At 41.1% G+C, this 17,412-nt stretch overlaps 2 protein-coding genes across 2 annotated transcripts in view; one reads left to right on the top strand and one right to left on the bottom strand.

The window, feature by feature from the left end:
• Window positions 1-17,412, top strand: part of nrn1la (neuritin 1-like a) — a 114,743-nt gene that overhangs the window by 19,409 nt on the left and 77,922 nt on the right. The gene's annotated exons all lie outside the window — the stretch shown is intronic.
• LOC308392079 (putative nuclease HARBI1) lies at window positions 12,272-15,041 on the bottom strand (the record flags this gene model as incomplete). The annotated part of the gene is made up of 4 exons (XM_080874937.1): window positions 12,272-14,142; window positions 14,223-14,334; window positions 14,420-14,532; window positions 14,609-15,041. 4 exons carry the CDS (start codon window positions 15,039-15,041, stop codon window positions 13,622-13,624), a joined length of 1,179 nt encoding a protein of 392 aa, XP_080731063.1. The 3' UTR covers window positions 12,272-13,621.

Here is a 17,412-nt window from a genome sequence, read left to right as displayed (position 1 = left end):
CCCGAGCTTGAAGGATAAACCGCCCGCAGGGGCATGCTGGGTGTATATTTATATATATTTATATATATATTTTTTATCATGGCCAAAGTATTTAAAGTATGCGACTGTAGTCTGTGTCTATTTTTTCTACTCTTGCCTCTATGTGATGTCAGTCTATTTAAAAAATAAACATAAAAGGACCACCCATCTGCTCTATGAGGGACAGCCAATCAGAAGAAAGTTGTTTTAAAAGAAGGGCAATACAGCTAAAATGACTTATTTCAAACAGTAGATGAACTGAGGAGCTACATCAAGGCCTCATTTAAGATAAATAAGAATTGTGACTCATATGAAGCTACTCTAGAAAACTCCATGAATAAAAGTAAGAAGCTGACAATGGGCATACAAACTTTTTCCCAGGTAAAGAAATACCACCAGTTTGTCGTGGTATCCTGTTTTTAAAGTCTCCATCTGCTTCTTTCAGTTGTTTTATCTCCTTTTCTGTTGACTGTTTCAATTACTACATAACGACTTTCTTTATCTAAAGCTAAGCTTGGACAACAAGATTTTAGTTATATCTATGCAGCAGGTTTTCTTTTTCCACACAAACTTTTGAGCTTAAGACAAAAGCCCCAAATGTGGCCAGATCTTATCACTTTAGGTCAGAGCAATGAGAAAAACACAACCTCTCCTGCTCAGGAAGTCTCTCCAGAGCCTCTAATATTTTGTATTTAGCTTGGCATTGTTGTCAAAATAGAAATCAAAGGTGCTCTAAGAGAGTGGTTTGTAGTTTTAATCATTGAGGAGCATTTTGCTGAAGAGAGTACTTCTTGATGAACTACTTTGCCAGCCCATTGTGGTATATTTTAGCATGCTGGTTTGGTCTCTACTGTCATACCCTGCGTTCTGCTGAGTTGTGTTTGGTCTGAAGAGGTTGTATCTTGGGTCTCATATGGAGATGTTGGCGTCCGCCTCAGGGAAAACTTCGTTAATTCATCAGAGGTCTCTCTCTCTTGCTCTCTTTATGTGTACTAGCTTTGCTTCTGCTCCTCCAGCTCTTTCATTCTCTGGTTTTCTCATCATCTCCGTCCTTTTCTGCTGTTTTTTCCCCCACTTTCACACTTATTTCTTCTGCTCCGTGTTGGTGTGTTTGTCCTGAGTCTATCCAGTAATGCCATCTTAACTCTCTTCCCTTCCTCTCCCTGTCTTTACATGCCATCACCCGACCGCTGCTTTATCACTTTACATAACACCAGCAAACTAAACTGTTTTTTACTCATCAATGTTTCATCACAGCACCGTTGTGAGCTCTCTTTAACAAGCTTTTAAGCTGAATAATGCACCAACTGGTGGCCAGTGGCCTCTGCTGCAGGTCCATGAACATCAGTTGTCTGTGTGTCTATAACGGGGCATTCACATTCTTGTAGGTCAGTTCATTTCCATAGCAAACTGCAGTCACTCCATTGACCCATCTGTAGCTGCCATTGCATTGAACAGCTCTGTTCCCCTAAAGGGAGGTTGCAGGGTTAAGTGCTTGGCCTGAAGGGAAAAGTGGATAACTTGTGGCACGCTGTACCACATTGTCGCTGTGGCGTGAGCTATAATCTGTTAAATTAGGATACATCATCATTGAGAAAAATGAGTTGAGCTTGGAGGTTATTAGCAAACATAAATGCACTTTGTTTTGTTAGCAAGGTGCGTCTGTAATTCAGTGTAATTTTAAAATGAAATTCTAATTTAATTAAGATGAATATTCAGATAAAATAAGCACTTGAGTTTCTTTTTAGGATAGAAGAGCTCTCAGCAAGACAAAGTGGCCACTCCATTAAGCATAACTTTGGACCGTAATTCAACTACATGGATAGTAATGTAAGACATTATCCATGTATAGCTGGTAAATGGAGAGGTTAGCTGTAGAGTCCACTTAAGCAGTTTCACAATAGGCTTATATACTGATATATTTGGAAATCCTGATGGTTTTCATTAGTATAAGAAAAATACAGAAACTCCTCTTTCTGTTAAACTGATATGATGACATGATGCTGACTGAGCCACGATAGCCAACTGCTGAGCTCAGTCAGATGTTAAAAATGACAGCTGTCCTTATTAAAAGTGAACTCCGTAAAACTGGTTAGAAATGAACTGTTTGGGTTTATTAGCTATGATAAAGGCGAACAAGGCAACATGGAGCTCTGTGCACTATTTAGCTTATTCTGTTTAGAAAGATGAGGCTTAAGAGGGAAACAACTCAAAGTGCAACTCTCCTGCACAAAGTAAAATATAAATTGCAACATTGGGATGTAGGTATGCCCAGTTATTAGATTAGTAATTAACATCTAAGATTCATTAAAAAAAACAAATAATTTTACCTTTTAATTTTCACCTTGTATAGTAAAATAGATCCCTATTAATCAGTCAAGGTTAATAGGACACTCATTAGCCAGTCACAGCAACCTTAGCTTTGACTGAATCATGTTTTTGGCTACCTGATGAAGCCAAACTCCAGTAAAACTTCCTTTTGTATCTGTATTGGTTAGTAAAACATCAGGCTGTTGACTGACCGTAAATGCACCTAGTATAAACGTTAATTTGTCACTTGATAAATAGTTTAAATTAATGAAGCAGTGTTTGTTTGTTGTACATCACGGCTTATTACCCCCAAATTGCTCTCTGTTCCTGCAAATTTTGTGGGTTGTTCAATCTTAATTAGTTAAGAGCTGCTAAAGTGCTTCACAGACCTGCAGGAATAGACAAACTTTTGTCCATAGTACGAGTGACACCTAACCTCGGACTGTAGAAAAATAAAATTTGACAGTAATAGTTTAAATCACAGTCTGCACTGAACAAAAGTCTCACCGAACTGAATGTGATGTACCGAATAGTTCAGGACAATTGCATCCCTTCACTCCCCTGATGTTGTGGTTCAAGCATTTGATATTGGTGGACATAACTGATAGTGAATTACAATTATGAACAAAGTTGCAGTTAGGAGAGAATTTAAACTGCGATAAGGTCTGATTGTGTGTACAGTGGAATAAACATAGTGAGAAATTCGGCTACAATTGCAGTATGGATTGTTGAAATCTCCCAATTCTTTGAATCTTTGGGCTGAAGGAGGGACAATACTCGGTGTATCAATGCTCAATCAACAATCATTTATTTCCATACAATTCAACAGTCAGAGCATTACAACGTCCGGACGGGAGAGATGCTACCAGAGGGTCAGGCACATGTCTCAAAATGGTGACGGGTTGCTCAGCTTTTTATAGTCTCTAGTGGCCCCCAGCTAGTCGTAAAAGCCAAAACATCACATTTTTTCTCTGTTACAGCGCCTAAGTTATGACCTCGGCAGTTGTTTCTCTGCTTTCTGTAAGGTGGGGGTGTGGAATGTGGTCTATCTATCTCCCCTGTCTTTAGACACAGAGTCTCCTGCTTACAACCTTCTCTTCATGATTCAACAATTAAGCATGTCAAGAAAACAGTGTAACACATTCCCAGCAGATCAAGGATACAGAGTGATGCACATTTATCTAATGAACTAATATGTGAATATGTTCTGTTAACTCAAAAGTATAATGAGAACTAAACTACATACAGCTCACACACTCTATATTAAAGGGTATAATGTGATCTATAGCAGTATTCTAATTCAACTACTTTGATTACATATATAAGGTAACATATAATAACAGAATAATCTAATAATTCCCCCTTTTGATCTCTGAAAGAGATCACTTACAACATGCACTCCAGGGTCGCAAGGTCCAGGTTTTCTTGATCCTGAGGCCCTCTGTCCCCCTTTAACGGGTGGACCATATGTGGGATGACCTCTGTGTTCACGCAGTTCAGATGCAAGCAAAGTTAGATTTACAACCATAACAGCAGTTACAGATGACTCTCCCATCACTCCCCAATTCTCCCACAGCTTTATTTTGGTGCTCCAGTTTTCCACTCCCATTTTAATGCCACCTTATACCTTTCAAATGTACTTAGACTAGAACCTCTGTCTAAGGAGCTTTTAACCTTTATTTTTATTGCTGCAGCTACCAGTGTCTTCCAGTTGGGTGATTCTCAGCTTCTTTCTTCGACCTCCGGGGTTAGACCACCCTTTAGTCATTGCACAGTTCTGGGGATTATTCTGCCCCGATTTCAAACAAGGATCTGTGTGTTTTGGGTTCACCGGCGTGTCCCCCTTTTTGCCAAGAGCCTCTCGAACCTCGTTGGTCTGGTGTTCCTGGTTTTCGCCAACCCCTTCATGGTTATTGCTGTGTTTGTGGGATCCATCTTCTCCAGGAGCCCAAACGTCATGACACTTGACCCCAGTTGCTGTCTCGGCAGTCCCTACATCTGTCCCTGCTGTGAAGGGTCCTCACATCTCCGGGTCCCCGTCTGGTGTCTCTTCCTTTCTCTGCAAGAGACAGAAAACCAAAACACCTCTCTCCCTAGCCTTGATAATCTAATATTGTTATCCATTGTTGTTCTAATGATTCAAATTTGGTTTAAAATATTATGTTCAGGACCTATTCTAATCATAATCTATGTGTGTGTAAAAGAAATCAAAAATTAGTGAACCCTTTCTAAGTCTAACACATTATAAGCTTAAGTTTTACCATAGCTAAATTATTAAACACAGAAATAACGTCATAAGATATTCATAAAACCATTGTTTGATGTTCGGACTCAACTCCCCCTTTTTGACACACTCCCATGTGTCAATTCATTGGAGCTAGACAATTAAAAGAGAAGGTTGGTGACATCATATCTGGTAACTGGTCCATCCAGAGCTGTAACATTTTGAAATGTACATACAACAAGCCAAACCACACCTTGGTCACACCAACCCTTTTCTGCCCCGAAGATGTCCAATGCCATCCTAGTATGGACTGTCAAAAGTGGCTTTAACGCTGACTATCCTGACAATCCATTTTATAACGTTTCCTGGTCAGATTTGCCAATCTCTGCACCAGGGTTTTAAACTTTTCGCCATTTCCATTAGTTGTTATTTTTATTTAGTTTCGACTCCAGATTTTCAATTTTTACCAGTTGTAATTAGTTTTTACCAATTCTTTGCTAGTTTAGTGTAGTTTTTATTTTCTGAAAATCCTTAGTTTCAATTTAGTTTTATTTGTGTTTTGCAAAAATTAAGTGTAACAAAATCCCAGTTCCATCATATCAGTCATGCTCTTCTGGTTATCCTTGGGTGTTGAGACTAATAACTATTAACTCTTGCCGCACCGAGTGGTCCTAATTTTGGTTCAAGTGAATTGATAACCTTTTGAAGGCGATTGTTTCACACCTTTATTTAGATGTCCCAGTCCTGTTGTCTCGGGATACATCACGCTGCCTTATCTGGGGTTAGCTGTTTTCTGGGGATGCGGGTTGAGTGGGTGAGCTCTTCAAGGAGGGGGAGTGTGCTCCCCCTGATGAGGTCTTCTAGGTAAGCTAGGTTAGCCTTCTTGTGTGAGCTTTTCAAGTGCACTTTAAGGTTAGTGGGACTTTTAGTTTTATAAATGTCCTTCATGACCCCCTGATGACCCAGTATTTCATTTTTGCACACTGTAGTACACATTTTAGTTTTTGCTTGTAGCTCGCATACTCTACTTGCCACTCCTCTAATTCCTGATGTTTCTTAGAGAGGGCAACAGTACCTTTAAAATTATATCACATGTGTGGGGGTGTGGCCTTGCCAATTGTTTTGCCCACCTTTTCAAAATGGCTGGTGTGCCCACAAGCACATTTCATGGAAAAAGAAAGGTAATCTTGATATTTACATTTAAAATGTTTTGTTAAACTCAGATTTTTATTTTATTCTTTTTGCAAGTACCCCTCCTCGGTGGCGAGAAACTGTTGGTGTGGTCAAGTGGGTGCTCTAGAAACAAACGCTCAGGACAGAACAGTTATCAGTCATGTACTTCCTACAAATTTTGCATATGTTTTATTTCATATTGATCCTCTGAGTGTAATGGTACATTTTAATTTGAATTTATCCAAACTAAACACAATATTTTCTTTATTTATTTTGCTCTTGTTCTTTTGCAGTACCACATCCTATCAAATGTCCCTGTCGATTATATTCTACATTTAATAACTTACTATTTCAAGTGAGAACCTAAATCACGTGGACCAATGTTTATTATTGCATATCTCTATTCTGAATGTGGCCAGTCATTCATAGGTATTGTTCAATTTTGGCGATTTTACTCTATAAAATTTAATTGACTTTTTACAGTGGCCTGCTGTGGTTAATAGTAACATATTCCAGTCATGAGTGGTATCAAAAGTCTTCTCCACTGTAGCATTTGGCATTCCCAATAATATAACATGATACCTTAATCAAAACACAGCTAATATAGCACAGTTTTCTTAATGCAAACATCGGTAACTCAAAATCAGCAACCACAGTGTTAAGTCTGCAGTTCATACTTATGTGAAGCTAGAGTCTCCTCCTCCAGTCTCTCTTATCCTCCTGCTCCTGAAAAAACAAAACAAAACAAAGCGAAGCATCCACCCTTCTCTTGTCGGCTGGGTGAATTGTTTATGAATTGTTTATTGGCATTTACTAATCCTAAAGTGGGTGCAGTCATTGTCTCAGTATCAAGTCAGTCAAAACTTTTAGTCGTCAGTCCATCACAGTCCATTCACATGCATACCTCCATACACATTCATACCAGATGTTGCTGATAATGGAGTCTCACGCGCAACCTATTCGAGCCTCCATCACCAGCAAGATGACGTCATCATTTTAAAGGAAAACAATTCCTTGTTGTTTTTTGGGCCGGATTGACTCGGTGCAATCCTTTTAGATCAGTGTTCCCTATAAGTGAATTTCTCCCAAGCCAATTACAATCATGGAGAAGCACACTTTGCAACTGTTTACAGTAATAATATTTTATAGCGCTTTAAATTTCAATCTTTCAGGCCTTGTTTAAAGAGCTGATTGTTAAATCATGAACTCACAAAATATCAACATATCACCACCGGTGGATCACACCTCTCAGATTTTCTTATCTCAGTGCACTGTAACAAAACGAAAACAGACATAACCAACAAAACACTAACAACAATAACACAAACTAGGGCCCGTTGCAGACATGTCCAAGCATAAAACTATCCTCTCTCGCTTACGAGAAAGAACACAAGCCAAAGCTCACTGATAAAATCAAGCTAGCGCTAAACAAAACCAAACAATCAACCAGAAATTCACAGGAACATTTTGCTTCCTGCCGGGACAATATTGTGTGGGAATGAGAACCTCAGGTGCCGTAACACCTTTTGTTCCTCCTTGAATTAAAACTCAATCACAGAAAATGCCGTACTCCAACCTAACCTTACACTATTAATTCATCATTTTCACTCTGTGCCACTGTTCCTCATCAGGGCTGTGTGAAGCACAGCAAAGAATTCAGTCAAGGCCTTGAGCCATAAACAGACATCACGCACAGACATTGTTTTCATAACCAAACCGTTTTAGAGCTTATTCCTAAAATCTACATAAATGCCTTCTAGGTGACATATAACACATTCTAAGTAATCAATGGCTCCTCATAAAAATTATGCATTGGGATGTTTGTGTGCAGCATTTTGCATATCAGCATAAGCAAAGCATTCTTCATTGCATCAGCGTGTGTGTGTGTGTGTGTATGTGGATCACTTCTCAGTGAATCAGCATTCCAATGTGTGTGTGTGTGTGTGTGTGTGTGTGTTTGTTTCTCTTCATTCTGAGTCAGTGCATGTAGATGTGTGTGTTTGTGTGGGTGTTTGTGTTCATCACTTTCCTGTTCTGGTGTTCTGGGTAAACCACGGCCTGAAGCATGCCCTGGGGTCCTGCCCCCCTCCTTTTTCAGTTTGTTTGCGACCATTGCTGCTGCTGCTGCTGCTGCTCAAAATTCAGTCCGTCCTGGTTCTGACCCCAATTGGGGCAGTCCTTTCTCCAGTGTCGATGTTCACCGCAGGTGAAACCTGCATCTTCTTCTGTGTTTTTGTCCATTCTGAGGTGCCTTCTGTCCTCAGTTACTCCTCTTGTCTCGGTCACGCCCTTTTTCGCCACCCGATCACCCGTGTTGGTCCATCACTGTCCTGCACAGTGTGAATGCAAAGTTATCAAGGTCAGCATTCTTTCGCTCGGCCTTACTTTTCATTCGGGCTTGGCGGGCGTCTCGTCACAGCTCTGTCAGCTGACGCAGTCTGGGAATTTTCCCCCGTGTAGTGAAACGGGCCTTAGGTTTAGTGCTCTCCGTCTCGGCTGCATGAGATCACATTCCTGCAGGTCTGTTGACATTCTCAGGTCGTTGTTGTGGGTCCAGCTGTTGCAGCATTTGGTCAGTGTCACGTATGGGGGAGAGCAGGAGTCCAGTCAGCCTCGGCTTTCAGGGCCGGCAAAGCAGCCTGTAATTAAATATGTATAGAAAAAACAAAAACAAAACAAAACAAAAACAAACAAAAAACAAAAACAAACGAACAGGAAAATGTTGTTGTGTTGGCTGTGTTATTCAGAGGGGAGGCAATGGGGCCAGGCCCTGTGTCAGCCTTCTCTCCCCCTTTTTTTGTTTTTTGTCTCCCGATATAATCAACTCCTAACCCACCAAGTTGACAGGACAACACAGGTATATGTTAAAATTCTTAAGATCATGTTTAAAAGCCCAAAAAAGGAACTTTCTTTCATTCAGTAATCACTTTTATTAATCAATCAACAGAAAACATGTCACAATTTGAATCTTTTAACCACTAAATTTGTTGTGTCTTGCCTGGTTGGTTAGACCAGTGTTCCTTTTTTTTTTTTTTTTTAGTTAAATTGTTGTCCTGCAACCCAGAGGGTTTCTTTGTCAGTAATGTATAGACTTCATCATTTAAGTATGTTAATTTTTCTTTAACCTTGCTGGAAAATCTTCACGTGTTCATGAGTGTAAGCTGTTTCTTCATTGCGTGTATGTGCATTTGTATAAAAGCAGGTTAATTTTATCTTTTCTCAAACTAGGCGTTACCTTAAAAGGAGCCTTTCTCTCAGATTTCTCTGCTTGTGTGTGTTTTTGTTTCACCTTTTTGTTGTGATGCTCCGGACGCCTTCCCAACCTCCACAAGTCCGTTGGCCCCAATTTTATGTGTTAAAACTTCTCTTAATTTCTCCTCTAATTCTCTCCTCGCTGCTGTCTTTTTCACAGCTGCTGATTCGTGCTGGGTGTGGTTCCCATTACCTATAATTTTGCTTCGGCCGCTGTGCTTGTGGGGGCAGTTGGTCCAGGTCCGCAGCTTCCTGTATTAACACACTAAGAGATTTATTTTAATTTCATTTTCATCACTTTTAAACCGATAAGCAGGCAACACGCCTACCTTGACAGCGTAAACTGTACGCCAGTCTCCCAACACATTCCTCTCTCTACTCCTCCATAATTCTCCACTGCACACCTCTTACTATCTCTCCTTTTTATTTTTATTACACCACAGAGTAATACACCCAATTATGCCCGTCTATCTCCATGTGGCTCCAAATTCCCTCTTTATTTTAATTTCACACTCGTCAGGGGACAGGCACACAACAATTTCAACCACTGAAACGAGGAATTCAACCTTTTTATATTTCTTTACTAATCTAGACTCAACGTTTGTTCGCAAAATGTGTCTTGTTCTAGTCCGGAATAAATGTGAACCCGTGATTACACGGCCGTTCCAGTGTTATTTCCGTAGCTATGCGGGGGCCCTCACCTCCCCAAGTCACCACCTCGGCACCCGGACGACGCCGGTCCTGGCCACGCGTCCACGGACAGGAGGGTCGCCACTCCTAGGGCAAATGTTCCACAGGTACACTAGGCATCAACCTTTGATCCTAAAATGTGTATTTGCTCTAATGTCCTCCTAATCAAACACATCAACCGTCACTGTCACTGTGTTCACGCTTCACACGCCACACAAAAAACACACTCAGAGCGCGCCTCACTCACACTCTCACTCAGTGCGCGCTTTACCCACAAGACAGCACCCAGAGCGCGCCTCGCAGCTTCACACACACTCTCTCACCCAGAGCGCGCTTTCACACTCACACACAACACTTTTCCTCAGCGGGAATTTTACACAGAAACCTCTGAGCTCAACTATTAGATCTTCTTAAAGCACACTGCACCATAGACCAAAATACCCCTTTCTCTGCGCTTATGACCGCCACCACGGGGCAAAGTCGCATCATAAAAGTGATGCTTGCATCCCCGAAGTTATACCTGACATCATAAACCAGGTGTTGCTATGTACTTAAATTTTACTTTGTATTATGACCGTAGCCCTTTATACTCGACTGACGCCACAAACCACCGTCAAAACCTCTATCCAATGTACTAAAACTAGCACCAACCACTACTGCACTTCACGGCCGCACCACCGGAACACGCCGTATCATAAACCAAACCTACGGACGTGTTTCGCTCTCGCGTTGCCAGCGTCCAACTGCACCGTGAAGCCAGCATCTGCTTTTCCTTAAATCAACTTCTATTTCATAGCCGGCAAAAGCCAGGACGTCACTGACACCATAAACAAAATAAACAAACCTCGACTTCAATGTACTGGACTAATGGCCGCGTCTTCAGAATAAATTCTAATGTATTATTGCTACAGAAGCCAGTATTAGACAAAATTAAATGTGGAAGGTAAAGTGGCTGCAACTAGTCCAACGTAGTATGTTATTAGTATCTCGGTAGAAGCAGATTACTGCAACTAGTCCAACGTAGTATGTTATTAGTATCTCGGTAGAAGCAGTTTATTTAACACACTGGAATTCAGCCTCAACTTATGTTGTTAGTATCTTGCGCCAAAAACCAGACACCGACAAATTTACTGTGAAAATACATGTGACTCAGCGAACAGATTAATTTGGAAAGCCCAATATGCACATTTGGTATTTATAATACAACAGGCTGTGCTTACCTTTTTATTTTTGGACCGGTCCTCTGTTCACCTCGCCTCACGATCTCACCAAAGGTCAAATCTACACCACCTCAGCACACCAAAGATCCGGGTCACACGGCACCAAGTTGTTGAAATCTCCCAATTCTTTGAATCTTTGGGCTGAAGGAGGGACAATACTCGGTGTATCAATGCTCAATCAACAATCATTTATTTCCATACAATTCAACAGTCAGAGCATTACAACGTCCGGACGGGAGAGATGCTACCAGAGGGTCAGGCACATGTCTCAAAATGGTGACGGGTTGCTCAGCTTTTTATAGTCTCTAGTGGCCCCCAGCTAGTCGTAAAAGCCAAAACATCACATTTTTTCTCTGTTACAGCGCCTAAGTTATGACCTCGGCAGTTGTTTCTCTGCTTTCTGTAAGGTGGGGGTGTGGAATGTGGTCTATCTATCTCCCCTGTCTTTAGACACAGAGTCTCCTGCTTACAACCTTCTCTTCATGATTCAACAATTAAGCATGTCAAGAAAACAGTGTAACACATTCCCAGCAGATCAAGGATACAGAGTGATGCACATTTATCTAATGAACTAATATGTGAATATGTTCTGTTAACTCAAAAGTATAATGAGAACTAAACTACATACAGCTCACACACTCTATATTAAAGGGTATAATGTGATCTACAGCAGTATTCTAATTCAACTACTTTGATTACATATATAAGGTAACATATAATAACAGAATAATCTAATAGGATCCCTTAATCTTTGGCCTCAAGACTGACTTTAAGACTGACTGTGACTCAGACTTGTCTTTAGATCTCTCTCACTGAGCCATTTAAGATCATTAATATGAACATGATTGTTCCCCGTTGGTCGTATTTCATCTCGGGCATCCAAAAATCACACAGTGTGTGGCCGAGTAATTATACTGTAGTGATATGACCAAGTGAAATCCAACACTCCAAATCAACACCTGTAATATGTCCTATAAACAGTACAGTGCAAATGTCTTGAGACAGCACACATTTCTTTATATGTCACTTCCAGGAAGCTAGACTTCAAAGCTTTTCAAGTGTTTCTTTGCACATTGGCTGGTTTTTCAATTCAGTCCTTTACTTTTACCGTATTATTCAGGCTATAAGGTGCACTTAAAATCCTTTAATTTTCTAAAAAAATCAACAGTGCCCCTTATAATCCAGTGTGCCTTTATGTATGAATTCTGGTTGTGATTACTGACCTCGAACTGATTTTATGTGGTACACGGCGCTCAAAAATATGTCAAAAAATGTTTTAGTATGACTTTGGTAAGCTACGAAGCTGCACCACTTGGTGGATTGTCAGAGCATTACGGCTGCCGTAGTCAGGAGCCTCGAGGAGTAATCCGGGTCCAAACTCCACTTCAGGGCCCTGTTTCAGGAAGCCGGTTTGGAAAACTCAGAGTGAAAAACGACACTCACGGTTGAGTAACCCCGAACTGTCCAACTCGGAATATTCCGTTTCAGAAAGGCTGATAACAATTAGTTCAGTCAACGCGGAGTTGCTTTAACCCCAAGTGAAGCGCGCGGACGAGGATACATAAAGCCCTGATAAGCGGAGCACAGATTAAGCGAGTCACCATGGAGACGGAGGGAAAGAAGGCGCGGTCAATGTATTTCACAGCGCTTGAGGCCGAAATTCTGATGGCAGCATATGCCGATAACATGCAAATTCCGCGGAAAAAAGTAACACAGCCACAGCTGCAAAAGAAAGGGAGCATGCATGGCAAAACATAGCCGACAGAGTCAATGCATGAGTGTTAATATAAACATTGATCTAGGGATTTCCACCCATTTAACACGTTATTTTATCATATGTTATTTTATTTGTTATTTTATACATTTTATTTTGTGATGTGATGTGAGCGCAGGTGCAACCCAACAGGCCCCAAACGTGCCTGGCAGCAAGTAAAAATGAAATATAAAAATATAGTCCAAACAGGTAAGGTGTAATTGTATTATGAGCCATAGTGCTTGGTCTGTTTGTCCCATGTAAATCAATTGCAGTTAGAGGCTACATTAATTTTCTTTCTGTAAGCACTTATTGAAATTATCTGAGCACATTACAAGTACATATTTGCTTACTCTGTATGCTCAAATGTGGCCCGTTATAGCCAACAGAAAAAAAGCGGAGGCCCGAAAAACAGGTGGGGGTCCTCCACCACCACCACTCACAGAGGCTGAGCAGTTGGCCCTCAGCCAAAACAGTGGGCGCCCTGTGGCTGAAGGCATCTCTGCGGGGACATCCTCTGAGTCAATAACCCCGCAAGACACAAGTGCCTACATAAGGGGTAAATTCAAAATAATACATGATGTGCATACATCCTTTCTTCACAGTCACCTTTGCAGTGCGACACATTCATTTGATAAACTCTTTACCATAATGAATTATTTTGTAGTGAAGTTATTTTCCGACTGATTTTGCCTTCCCTCAGCCTTGGTTGTCTTTGAGAGCATAATGACAATGAAGTGTAAGGTGCTTGGTATGTTTGTTAATTGCCATTTGGTCCCTTGTAAGTTATAAGTGACCTGTATAAACCTCATATTCTATCAGTTGATGGTGGTGGTGTACTGCATCTGGTGCAGCCTCCTGTTGAGCCAGACCAACATGCAGTTGTGAGTAATACTCCACAGATTATATGAGTTTACAGTAGAACAGCAATGTTGTCTATTTCTTTACTGCAGGAAAATAATGAAGAAACATTGACAGCTGTTACAGAGGAGGAAGCAACAGAGACACTTTATGAGGTTTACATCTTTTAATACTTTGTGTACAGGAAATACAGGCGACCAATAAAGCCAGTTGAACAAAAAATCTGTTTATTCTTCTTTCAACATGTTGAGGTGATGGGTCAAAAGAAATGATTGTGACATATGGTGTCTCTGACTGCTCTTCCATCTTGTATGTCCGTGGGAGGGTCAGGATGTTCATGGTTTGATCACTGCTGATGTTTGGTTCAGAAGGACAGTGTTCTCCTCTAATTGTGGCAATGTTGTGAAGAATCACACATGCCACAATAATGTCACATGCCCTTTCTGGGGTGACCCTGAGTCTTTGCAGGCACTGGAACCGGGCCTTAAGCATTCCGATAGTCATTTCAATTCTGGCTCTTGTCCTGCAATTAGCCAGATTATATCGCTGCTGTGGGCCCGGTTCAGGGTCAGGGTAAGGGGTAAGCAAATAGGGTAAACATGGATACCCCCTATCACCAAGCAAGTAGCCAGTGAACTCTCCTAAGACAGAAGGGTACACTTCAGTTCAAATGTCCCTGAAGCAATTGGTCTTTATATATTTTAAAGTATTCTCAACTCACCATGTCCAAATTTTGTGCTCAGTGTACATTCACGGAATATTTGTGAGTCATGGACAGAGCCTGGCCACTTGGCTTCCACATTTGTGATAATGTTGGCAGCATCACATATGATCTTCACAGTGCAGAGAACACAAATTAGCATCCATTACTATAATGAAATAATTTGTTAGTTTGACATGCTACAGGGAACTATGTACCTGCACATTAATGCTGTGGAAAGACTTCCTGTTCACATAGTCTCCTTCATTTACTGAAGGAGCAATGATTGGAATGTGAGTGCCATCTGTACAGCCAATCACGCCTGGGAACCCTGAAAATAAATGTGCAATTTAAGTAGTAGTCCAAGTATCACCACATCATACATTAAGTTTTGGTCATCCTGATACCTGCAATTTTGTGGCATCCCTCTTTGATAAATCTTGTGGGTCTATGACCGGGGAACACCACAGACGAGTACAGGAGACGTTTCAGTGCAACTGTAACATTCCTGACTGCCCGACAGACGGTAGCCTTGGAAACGTGCTCAGCGTCACCAATATTATACAGAAAGCTCCCGTTTGCAAGAAACCGAAGTGCAATACAAATAATATGCAATGAACTGAGAGCATGTCCGCGATGTGTCACATGCGTAATATATGGCCTGAGGATGTTATCCAAATAAATTATAGATTGTGCTGAGAAACGGTAACGTTCGCACAGAAAATCATCAGGAAATGATAAAATGTCCAAACGCGCTCTGATCACTCTCTCCCGGCGGAGAGCTCTGCGGAGAATTTGGGCTTCACGATCTACTGGCTCTTCAAGGGAGTGGCACGCCATGTCCGACACTTCCTACTGTCAGGTTTCCGACAAAGGGGCGGAGACAGTCAGGGTTAGTTGTAGTAAACCTGCTAGGGGGCAGGTTAGCTTCACGGAGTGTGTCGTCATAGTGACTCACTCAGGCTGCAGCTGAACTCGCTTTGTGAAACCGAAAACCCAGAGTTTTCGTTAACTCAGGGTATACTTACTCAGTTTTTCCACTAAACCGGCTTCCTGAAACAGGGCCCTGGTCCCAAAGTCAAACGAACACTGCGGCATCACTGAGAGTTAAAAACTGTCTAAATTCTTCCATCTTTAGTAAAATGATCAAAGTTGCTGCTTTACCAGGTGTAACAATTAAGTTTAACATCCAGGCATTAATGAAAACAGAATTTATTAAACTTAACGGAGTTAGAAGTTAGTAGGGTTGCCAACTCCCTGAAAAATAAATAAGGGACACCTCGTGGCCAGGGCCGGGCAACCCAGTTGTCTTCACCCTTCCCAGTGTGGTATCTCTTTTTTTTGGTGTGTGTGAAATAATTTTTTAACCATCTGACTTGAATTTGATTTAAGCAGATGCATATTCTTTGTGATATGACCATATGGGAAACAAATGATCATTTAGCCATTTATTTTTAGCTCAAAATGACAACATTAACACAATAAAACAGGTCTCTTTCTTAAACAGAAGCCTGTCATGCTTAACTTTTGAGAATATAAGTAAATCTTTCTTTAAACGAACTCTGTCCTGCTTAACTTAAAATAATATAAATTAATAGAAAGCAATAGAACGAAAAATATTCTTGTAACTGTGCACATTTAGTGCATTTAGTACAATTGGCTTCAGTTGAGGTATTATTTCAGCTTTTCTAATGCTAATCAGCTGCTCCTGTTTGTAAACCCGCTTGTTCCCATGATTACGCATCATAACTCATCATCATTATTCATCTATGTATTACTTTTATGTATTAGTCATCTATTTGTTGTAATCATCCATCCTTGCAGTTGTTTATTACACAAAATAAATGATATTATCACACTTCTGGCCACATAGCGCTGATATTCACTGCACATGCCCATAATAACCTTAACCAGAGGGTTTAAAAAAACAAGCCAGTGTTTACATACCATGTCTGCTTCTGCCGTGGCCTGGTGGACAAAAAATTGGTGCGCACAGTGCAGTGCGCTTTATAGGTGTTATCGTGCACTTTTCCAGCCAGGTGTTTCCCCCGTACTTTTGCAGCCTTTTTTTTTTTTCTTTCTCTGAGCGAACAAACATTGCTGCTCTAATGCTGGGCTTACACTGTGCGGTTTTTGGCCCATTTTGAGACGATTTTTGAGTCGTGCGACCGATTTGGTGATCGGCCCGATTTTGGCCTTCATCGTGCATGGCGTAGTATACGTGGGGTAACGAGACGGCTATGCAGTGTGTGATCTGGACACAAGCGATGGAACTTTGGAAAGCTCATCCGAGCCTTTTCGATGTGGCATCACAAAATTATCACGACCACAACAACCGTGAAAATAGTTGGATGTACATTGCTGCTCAATCACAGCTGCCTGATCAATGTTTTTCATTAGCAATTTAGCAAAGTTGATCGTATGTGTGTCTGTGTGAGTGAAAGACAGAGAGAGAGAGCGACAGAATTTCTGTTATAACCTTCATTTTATGGAGGCACAGTGTGAGCACTCAGGTCGCATCAGAGCATCGGGCGGTATAGTGTGAGACCCTGCAACGTGACCTATGAACTTCTAACCCCTGCGAGTCAATCATGCAGTTTGAGCAGGAGCTGAATAACGTGACTGAAAAAAATCGCACAGTGTTTGCCCAGCTTTAGGTGTACTGTCGTCCGAGACTTGCACCGCAGTGTCGGCGTTTGTTTCCCTGTTGGCCATGCTTCTTGTTGTGGTCATCTGTTGTCTTCCGGTATTTTCTCCGTAAGCGACCTTTCCTCGACCAATGAGATGAGCGGTAATCTGAATTGTCATACTCGAATTGTCATAAGTGTGCTGTCAGCTCATTGGTCACAAAGCAGGAGAGGGGCTGGGAATTATGCTTTCAAACAAAGCGTTAATTCCATTAACATTTATAGACTACTTTTGATTCTCACTGTATTACGGGACAAAGTGCGTCCCTTATTAGCTCAATACGGGACGTGTACTTTTGTTTCGAAATACGGTACGATTCCGTTTTTTAAGGGACGGTTGGCAACCCTAGAAGTTAGCAGGAAGTTAGCTTGCTAGTTTTTACCTAAACATGATATAGCATGTTCTGACTGAGAGATTTCTGAAAAAATTCAAACGTACACCTCTGCTATCACTTCCAACATAAATGAAGATAGAAAACTAAACAGCAGTGACTTTTTTAGGGTTACTGAAGTTGGACTAGCTG

Source organism: Rhamphochromis sp. 'chilingali' (assembly GCF_963969265.1).
Source record: "Rhamphochromis sp. 'chilingali' genome assembly, chromosome: 2".
Lineage (NCBI taxonomy): Eukaryota > Metazoa > Chordata > Actinopteri > Cichliformes > Cichlidae > Rhamphochromis > Rhamphochromis sp. 'chilingali'.
The sequence above is the reverse complement of the archived record's forward strand: the minus strand, read 5'-3'. Positions and strand labels throughout refer to the sequence as shown.